Source organism: Corvus brachyrhynchos, unplaced genomic scaffold (genome assembly GCF_000691975.1).
Source record: "Corvus brachyrhynchos isolate BGI_N302 unplaced genomic scaffold, ASM69197v1 scaffold302, whole genome shotgun sequence".
NCBI lineage: Eukaryota > Metazoa > Chordata > Aves > Passeriformes > Corvidae > Corvus > Corvus brachyrhynchos.
Window position 1 is genome coordinate 883,685 of NW_008237244.1, and position 9,457 is coordinate 893,141.

Consider the following 9,457-nt stretch of genomic DNA (forward strand, 5'->3'; position numbering starts at 1 on the left):
GATTCTTTGATCTCCTCCTTATCACAGTTCTCTGTCGCCTCTTGCCCTTCCCCTTTTTCATTAATTTCTTGCTCTTTTGCTTTTTCCTCCTCCTCTTTTTCTTCCTCCTCAGGAAATACTTCATCTTGTTCATCCCCTTCCAGCCCTCCCTCTTTTTTCCCCTCTATATCCCTTGTCCTTCTGAAGTCAACAGAAATTGAAAAAGGCATGCAAAAAGAAAAAAGAAAATAAATTAAAGTGAAGATCATGGAGAAGAGCATGCATGAAGAAAGGAAATGCAAAAGAAATTAAATAAAAACTAAAGGATAAAAGCAAACATAAGGTAAGTCATGCTGGCTAGGGGTCCAGCCTACACTAGAGAGCCTTGGAATATATTATGAGGACAGTCTGTAAGTCCCTCTTCAAATAAAACTTGCATGGCAATACCTCACATTTAGAAAGAACTGTATGACAGACACAATGTGGTCCTAACAATGCTCATATAAGCAGATACTTAAACAATTTTTTGCAAATGCTATCTTTCAAGAGGACAATTTTCTGAGAATTAATATAGGTGACGGAGGCAAGTTACACCTTCCAGAAAAATTATCTTTCATTTGTGCACCAAATGAAAGCCAAAGCTCCTCTGAGAGCACACAGAGTGTAGGCAAAGAAAAGGCTGTGTTTTGGTCACAGATACACAGTGTACATCTTATTGAAGAGCAGTTCAGTGATTGTATACCTACAGTTAAATTGGACTAGTGTATTAAATAAATTGAGTTGGTCTGTGTAAGTATTAAATAATACATCTATAAAAGTTCAGCATTCTATTTAAAAGGAAAATAATATGCCTCTGCTGGCAAAAATTTTCAAGTTAAACTGTCTTTTCAACCATATTAAGTATATTTTACAAAATGGTTTTCAGAAAGTGTGTCTAATGCTTGCTGACAGCATATGTTTGTTATTTTAGTGTATGTTAGATAATCCTAGACAACAAAACTCGACTAAAAACAAATACCATGAAGACTTGAAAAAACATGAGATGAAAAAGACATTTAAGCCAGTATTTTGCAAAATCCCTGCAAATGTCATTCTAGGCAAAATGCTAATGTCAAATACAAGTATCAATAAGTGTTCCATTACAAAAATGAGACAGCTATAGCTGACACTCTAGCTCATCATGCTCACCTTATTTTCATGTTTCCCCTTGGACGCTCTGACTGGACGGACATGTAGCTCGTGCTGCTGAGCCGGGAAGCGCTGCTCGTCCGTGACACGGCCGAGACATCGCTGACATCGCTGTCCGAAGACTTATTGGAAACATTGTCTGAGCCTCGGTGAGGATCCCGCCCTGACCGATACTGCAAGAGGAAAGGGACAAAGACACGGTGTTGTCGTGACACGCTACCATGCATCAGCTACGGACCTGGTCCCTGGTGCTATCTAAACTGCCTTTGTCACCACACTGCCTGAACTTTTATAATAAAGTTTTTCACTGATACAGAACAGAAGTTATGTCTAATTTCTACTAATTTTACTCTGCTTTGCTATGTCAGTCAAGTTAGCTCCTCAGTTTCAACTTGTACAAAATTTCCAGCATGTAAAAAAGTTTCACAAATCTTAGAAAAGACATCTAAACCCTCACAGAATATTCTTACCACAACTGTTTCACCAGTGCAGAAAGGAAAGCATAGAGATTAGTGACTTGCCTGTGATTACTGAGCTCATGAAAGATTAAACAGGAGACAGAATGTGCTGCATGCTATCTGTAAAGTACATGTCTCTTTTGGGGCCTAGCCTGTTTACAAGAACTTCTAACTGACAAATGTTATTTTTTTTCCCCCAAGTAAATAGACAGATGAGATTATCAAATCAAAAGACAACGCAATGATGCAGCTGTGCAAACAAACCCGCATCTTGCTGAACTGCTGGGCTGGAAAGTCCGAAAGAATTGGACTGGACTAGAGGTAATTTGTAGGGAAAAAATACGCGTGCCTTAGAAACTAAAAGACTACAAAGGTATTTGAGCTTGTTAACAGTACATATCAAACATGGAACTGGCAGGTGACTGGTGATCAGCAGTAAGCCCATACAACATAGAGAGTATCATGCAGCAGTATTCAGCTTAGATCTGAACAAAATATGATGGCTATTTGTTTTTGTTACACATTAACTCTAAATTAATCTTAAATCTACGCACTCTGCATGGCACTGTATACAAATATAATAAATAGCAGAAAGGTATTTTTCCTTCTCTTCATGTACAGGCATTCATGTGTATACAGAAATCTGATGGGCTGCTACTGGTAATCTTTTCAGGAATATAGTACTGCAAGATGAATTGTCAATGATCACCAGGTGATTGTCTGAAAATAATACAGTACAAAAGATAAGAAGAGCAGCACAGACAGGACTGAAAGAAAACAATGGGAAAAAATAATCTACCTAACACATCAGTGCTTTGTTGAACTCTTGGGGGTAGGAACATTGTACTCAGCCACATGGAAAAAATAATTCGTGTGAAATGGCAGACCTGTGTAGTACTGCAGAAGAGAAAGGTATCCAGGTTTAGCAATTAAATTTGTCTCTTTTTTATTTTAGAAGAACTGTCTTTCATGAACTACACAGATTGTTTGTTTCTATTCTCTTTCAAGAATGTTACACTGGGAAATGTTCTGAAAGACTGTGCAGTATCTAAATAGGATTTCAGAATAACATTTCAGTGCTCTTCCTCAGAAACTGCTTTTACACTTAGAAATAGTAAGCTATTTTGCTCATTTTAAGACAGGGAAATTAAATAAAGACAAGAAAAAATGCTCATGAAAGTTAGACTGTACATCTGCTGCAGAGAATGACCAAGCACAGCCATAACTACACACTTACAAAAATGGTTGCACAATGTACAGCAATCTTTATCATTCTTCCTGATCTGTACTAATTTACCATATTTGTGTTCGTCAACAACCACTCAAGTCCCTCCCAGCCTTTAAAGAGAACTTAGCCACCCATAAACTCAGAGAGTATCTCCATGATTATAATGTTCACAAGTTTTAGTATTTACTGACTGGTTTTATTGATGCCATTGATGGGTTTTTTTTTCTTGATGAAGAAGACAGTGCATATTATGACTTATAAACTCATTTGGGAACGTAAAAGCAATTATTAAACTGTCCTGATCATCAGAGATAATGGAACATTATGCCAGAATAAAAGGAGTGTTCTTTTTCAGCAACTCCATTCAAAAGAGCAACTACTTAGCCCTTTAGAGAAATAAAAAATAATTATCCTTAGAGAAATGTGTATATATTGAGCCCTATTCCCCCCGACCTTCCCTAGGATAATTCCTCATTTAAGAAAAAGTTATGAATGTGGTTTCTGTTGATATAGCCTAAAGCTACCAAGACTGGACAGTACAGACTGGTGTACTGGGCTACCATCACAAGCTATGGAAAATGCAACGCAGAGCTATGCTCAGGCCTTCAGCACCATCTGAGTCCCCAGGCAGATGTCACTGCTGTGCCAAACCCTGTGCTGCCATGGCTACACTGCCACTGGCTCCCACCAACCTAAGGGAAAGTCAAGACTTGGATGCCTGTGTGAACATGGGTCCTGCTGCCAGCGGCGCTGCCCCCAGGCCAGGAACACCGCTGGCATGGCAGAGCTGATGTGGCTCTGCTCCGGGGCAGAAAGATGGACCCTAGTGTCACATGGAAATCATTGATTGAATTGTTAACCATATTGCAATCAGGGCATAGATAATTAGGTGTGGTGATTCATAGAATAACAGCCCTCAGCCTGCAGATCCTACACTGAGCTTGCCCAGCAGTCCATGGAAATGAGCCCTTCTGAATTAAACATAAAGTGGCAAACAGTATCAGCATTGCACAAAGTTATTCTGAAGAGTCATTCTGCAGCACACAAAGTTTCGAAAACACGTGGTTTTGATTTTTTCTGTTCCATTTCCACACCTAGAGAATGTCAGTTCTTAAACTACTGCATAGCAATGTGCCGTATATATCAAATCAGACATTTCCACAAATAAAAAAACCTTATTGTGTTGGTTTAGGGGCGGTTTTTAGCCAATGCAAGTAATAATCTAGTGGTATATTGTGAAGACTGAGAATTGTTTTGGCAAGAAAAGCAACTTAAAAGTAAATAATTTTAGGAATATAATGTGAAAAAAGATCATAAAATCATTACCTTGTCTCTTTTTTTCTCAGTTGTACATAAAGGTATTTCCCATCAAATGCTTTTTGTTGGACCAGATGTCACTGAAATATTATTTGACTGTTACAGCTTCAGGATGTTTTAAGATTAAAATTGGGTAAGTTAATTGATCCTTTCATTAAATCTGAATGTCTTAATATACAATATTTTTAAAAGGTTTTATTAAGACCTTGTCTGAGTTACCATCTCAGCATCTGCTAGATGTCTAGCAAGGTAACATCAAGTAAATGAAATTAAATTGTCTTTCTTGCTGGATGAAGTTCAGATACCTCATATTCACTCATTAACTGCTCCTAATCAGTCTTTATTCTGCTGCTGAGGTCTACTTTGAACCTTATATCTGACTTGATTTTGTTTAGGAAATGGCTTACAGTAGTGTATTTACTGCGTGTCAGTGTTTCCGTAACTCCAGCACAAAAGACCAAAGGAACCATACTGCTTGTCTGACAGAAGCCATGCTGGCACTTTAGTTTTACATTTATTTCTTAAATTGCAGTTCTATATAAGGCAGCTTTTGAAGTGCTCCTTTGCTGACTGCCTCCAGAGAAAAATGGTACTTCCATTGTGCAAATATTGATTTGTTAAAAAGTATTCGGTTCTTTCATGTCATATACTCCAACCATAAAATGCAACCATTTTTTCAGTTTTGTGCTATCACTTTTTTAGTTTTTGTGTGGTTAAAGTTGCCCCAAGGCATCACATCTTCATATACTTCACATACTTCCTTGCTTTCTTCCTCCAAATTTCACTTTCTTATTTTCTAAAGGTCATTCACTTTCAATTCTAGATCAACTATTGGACTGAAAAAGTAATTTTTAACCAAGTGCAATCCCCCTATTATATCTGAAAAACAGATACCATTTCCCATCCCTCTCCAGTGCTGTCCCTAGGTACTGTGCTGTAGGATTTGCACCATCTGAATGCACATTGCCAAGGAACTGCAGCCCACTGTGGCTGGATCAGTATGGCCACTGATTTGGATCATTGGCTTCAGCAACTACCCTGTGTGCTCCACTATCCCTCAGCAGAACACATGGCTACAGGGACAGTAATGAGCCTCATACCTCCCCTGGGTTGGACAATTGGGTGGTCCAGGGTATGGTGAAATGTACCTGCCCACTATGAAGGTTAATTTAAAAGTTTATTTCAGATTCTTTTTTTTTTTCTTTTTTAAATACCAGCCACAACAGTAGGAAAATTATCTCCTGGCTTTCCCCACGCTTGAAATACAGGCCTCTTTTGTTGGAATATGGTTAAATTTTCATTTCCACCCCAATAAAGACTCATATAATAAAGGCAACATTCTGGACACTATGACCCATTAAGCAGCCAACCCAACCTCTTCAAGCTGTTTCAAAAATAGGAAGTCTGCTGAAAGCAGAGGGATTGATTAAAAGTTGCTTTTGTAATTTTAATAGTAAGATGGTTTTGTCCTAATTTTCAGTGTTGAAGAACGAGAAAAACTTCATTATTACAGATTCTATCAAATAAGTATTCCAAAGTTTCTAAAAGCATTTTTACCTGTGTTAGGAGAATAATCAGCTGGAGAGCCTAACAAAAGGACAGTCAGGTGACAGCATAGTGCCTATGCCTTTTAACTTCAAGAAATTACCGTCCTTTAGTGATGAATTCATGACTATTAAAGCTGAAAAACAAATACCTGCTCTGCTTCCTAATACAACAACCTCTGCAAACGTTTTGACCTCTTTGTGAACTACCAGCAAATGGCTGACAGGCCACATGGAGCTGGAACTTGTCTGACACTAATGCTCTTATTTCCACAACGAAACTGGTTTGGAACTTCTAGTTCAAAGGGAGTTTTAAAGTGTTTCATGTTGCTTTCCTCTAATGTTACCAGTCTTCCATCTCGGACTATACAGTCATGCAGTTGTCCAGGCAATTGACATTGTCAGTGATTTCTAACTGTCTTTCTATTTTATTATCTTTTCTTTTTTTATAGTCTACTCATCAGGTTTTATTTGCTAGCATTTATGTAGGGACATACAAATCTGGTCAATGTTTTTAGTGATCAAAATGTTGGGAAGATGTTTCAGACAATTTTCCATTGTGCTACTACCAGAAGATTAAAGAACCATTCTGGACTATTTCAATAGTTCTTTGACTCACTAACAAAAGCTCTCAGGCAGCCAGAGCAATTTGAAATGTTCTATAGCTTCCAGTGTGAATTCACAATTCTAAAGGCATTGAAAATTTTAGTTACCACATATCCTTTGAATGAATGTTACTGGATTGTTTGATTCTTTCTAAAACTTTTGTTAATGGCTGCCTAATGAAGCCTGCCATTAAAAATAGAGCCAAATACTTACTAATAATTACAACAATAACATTAGATTTATATAAAGCAAAAAATGCAGACATTTTTACAAAATAACACATACAAATGAGTACATAAAATACATGTTTATCTGCAGCTTGCATACACAGAAACTCAAGATGAAGGCTATGATTAATCTGCCCTTTCATGTAATTTATACTTAGCCAGCTCAGTAATCTGTTTATGTTTGTCATTCCTGTCAAGATCCATCAAGGCAATTGAGATACAGGTCTGCCTTTGCCAGTTCTGCTTTAGCTATCACATGGCACACAGCTGTCCCTCAGGAGATTAATTCTTGCCCTGCTCTTGTATTAGGTATACAATGAGATCCACAGTTGCCTTGATCTTCTCAATATGGAGCTTCAGCCAGTCTACCTTAGACTCATTCTTGGCTGCTGATGGTGTCTTCTGCTTTGTAGTCCTGGATCCTATCCTATCTTCCTCCTTTTTATTTCTAATTCTTGGATCCTGCTTTTTTAACCCTATATTTTGCTTCTGATGAGTCACATGGGCATTGTTCCGACTGTTCTCCCTTTAGCCAGTTCTTGCTTCGTATTCAGCACCTTTGATCTCCTGAGCCTGGCCCTGTGCACCTCTACTGACATTCTTGCCTTGCACTAACATAAAGGAGAGAGCTAGACATGGTGTTGTTACTTCTGAGCAGCACAGTGACTGGACCAGTAAATCTAGCTGGATGTACAGTGGTTCTCTGTACATTCATCCCTCACTCCCATTCCTTATCCAATAATTTTTTTCCTCAATATTCAAAACATTCCAATCCACTTCTACCTTGAATAAAAAGAACTGACTGTAACTTGATTTGCAAAACCCACCTTCTAAACCACCCAATTTTCCAATAAATTTAGACCACAAATTAAAACATCAGTAAAAAGGAACATTCATATTTCTATTGAACATGTGAAAAAAACTTACTTCAAAAGTTCTCACATCCCTTCCCTTTGTGGTGTGGTGCCATCTATTTATCAATTTCATTAACCAACACTCACATATGCAGGCTTACAAAGGAGCTCCTAAAACCTGATTTCACTATGGGACTAAGCCATGTTGCAAATAGCATCCTACTGCTAAATTAGGGAAGGAAAACAACAATGAAGAAGATCAAGTGAGTCAGCAGTGGGCCTTGGCAGGAAAGAAGGGCAGCTTTGGTTATATTGTCTTGAACACAAGTAGAACAAGAGAAGGGATTATTCCCCTGTAAGCAGTTTTGAGACCCAAAGCGAAACACTGACCTCAATAAACTAAATTAAGTTTATTGGAAGGCCACCAAGATGGCTGGGGGAGCTGGGATTGTTCTGCCTGGAGAAGTGATGGCTATGGGAGTACCTAACAGCAGTTTATGAGGTCATACAGGGGAGAATGCAATTCACAGCAGCTCTGACTGGTATAAGTAGGCACATTTTTACCATAGGTACAGTGAAGTAATGGATCAAGTTGCCCAGAGAAGTTGTGCAGTTTTCATCCTTGAATGTGTTCAAGACCTGACCAGCTAAAGCCCTGAGGAACCTGTATTAATCTCATGCTGACCTGGCTTTGGACTCCTGCTAGGGGTTTGACCAGACAGCTCTTGAGGTCCTCTCCAACCCAAATTACTCTGTCATCCTATGGGTCAGGGTGATCCAGGAGTTGAAGTTAAAACTCCAAGGGCAGAAGTAATACAGAAGTCACCAATGTATCAGTGCCTAAGGACAACTGGAAATCCAGAGGGAAGTAGTCCAGACGCAAGGCAAATCAAAAGGCAAAAAATCATTGGCTTCACATATGTTGGCATATGGTGTAATTTTTTTAAGAACTCCCAAAGTGCACAATATTATATAAATACAGGAGGGCACTAGAAAATATTCTGGCATTACTTCAAGAGAACTTACAGACCCTGTAAATATTTGGTAAAGTAGGAAGCAGTAAGGCAGTTCTTAAGTATTTGTGTCTTTAAGTGAGCTTGAAAACTAGCTTGACAACAAGTTTGTCTTCCTACAAAAAATATGTTCCTGCAGTAATTTTCAAACACTAAGTAGCTTTTTGCTCTGACGGGTTTTTTAATACAATACGACTTTTGGAATATCGAGGCAACCTCTAATTTCAACTGCACTAATATCTATTCTGAAATCAAGCTGTTATTGATGCAGAATTAATTCACAAAGTTTCATCTAGTCTAGGGAACTAAATGTTATTATTTAATCTTACTTTACATCAGGACCAAATTTTAAAAATTTTGAAAGGAGAGAGCACTGCAAACTTTCTTCTGAAATACATAAAGTTACCACATTATTCCAGACCGTTCAAAATCACAAATACATTGTTTAAAATCCCATCTCTCATACGAAAAACACAGTGGATGAAAAAATGTTGTTTAAGATAAAGTAAAATACAAATAAATCAAGAGAAGAATCATTATAAGCATCACCACAAAAAATTCTTAAGAGGCAATCCAAGATGTGTTAGACATTGGAGTGAAACCACAGGGTTTATGTTGGCCAAGCAGGTGTCTCCTAATATCTCATCAAAAGCTACCTTAAAATCATTACACATAGAGAGAGCTTCTACATCAAATCATAATATAATTGAAACAGGACTCTGGGACACCACAGCTACACCACAGAGTCCTTTGGTGGTATGCCTTATCCACTAGATAACCAGACATCATCTTTAAAAGTGAAGGTAACTACTCTATTATTTAGCAAGGTAATTGAGATGTTTAAGAGGAGTTTTCACAGCTGGAATAAGAAAGTTGATTCTGACAGATTAATTGAGGCAAAAGAGAGACCCAGGTACAGCACATGGCTAGGGTGAAACAGCTATAATTGACTATATAAACTGGAAGGAATAGAAAATTCCATGTGTCCTGTGGATGGACTTCATCTTGTTACAAGAGCCAATGCCTTGTAACAAGTTATAAGC

At 38.0% G+C, this 9,457-nt stretch overlaps 1 protein-coding gene across 22 annotated transcripts in view; it reads right to left on the reverse strand.

Moving 5' to 3' along the window:
- The window catches only part of RIMS2 (regulating synaptic membrane exocytosis 2), a 393,792-nt gene that overhangs the window by 71,807 nt on the left and 312,528 nt on the right, over positions 1-9,457 (reverse strand). For 19 of the 22 annotated variants that reach the window (XM_017730312.1, XM_017730311.1, XM_017730310.1 and 16 more), the window contains one exon: positions 1,168-1,340. The exons of the other annotated variants lie outside the window; for them this stretch is intronic. In XM_017730312.1, coding sequence (XP_017585801.1) covers positions 1,168-1,340 — 173 coding nt within the window. The remainder of the gene's footprint in view (positions 1-1,167; positions 1,341-9,457) is intronic. 22 annotated transcript variants of the gene reach the window in all.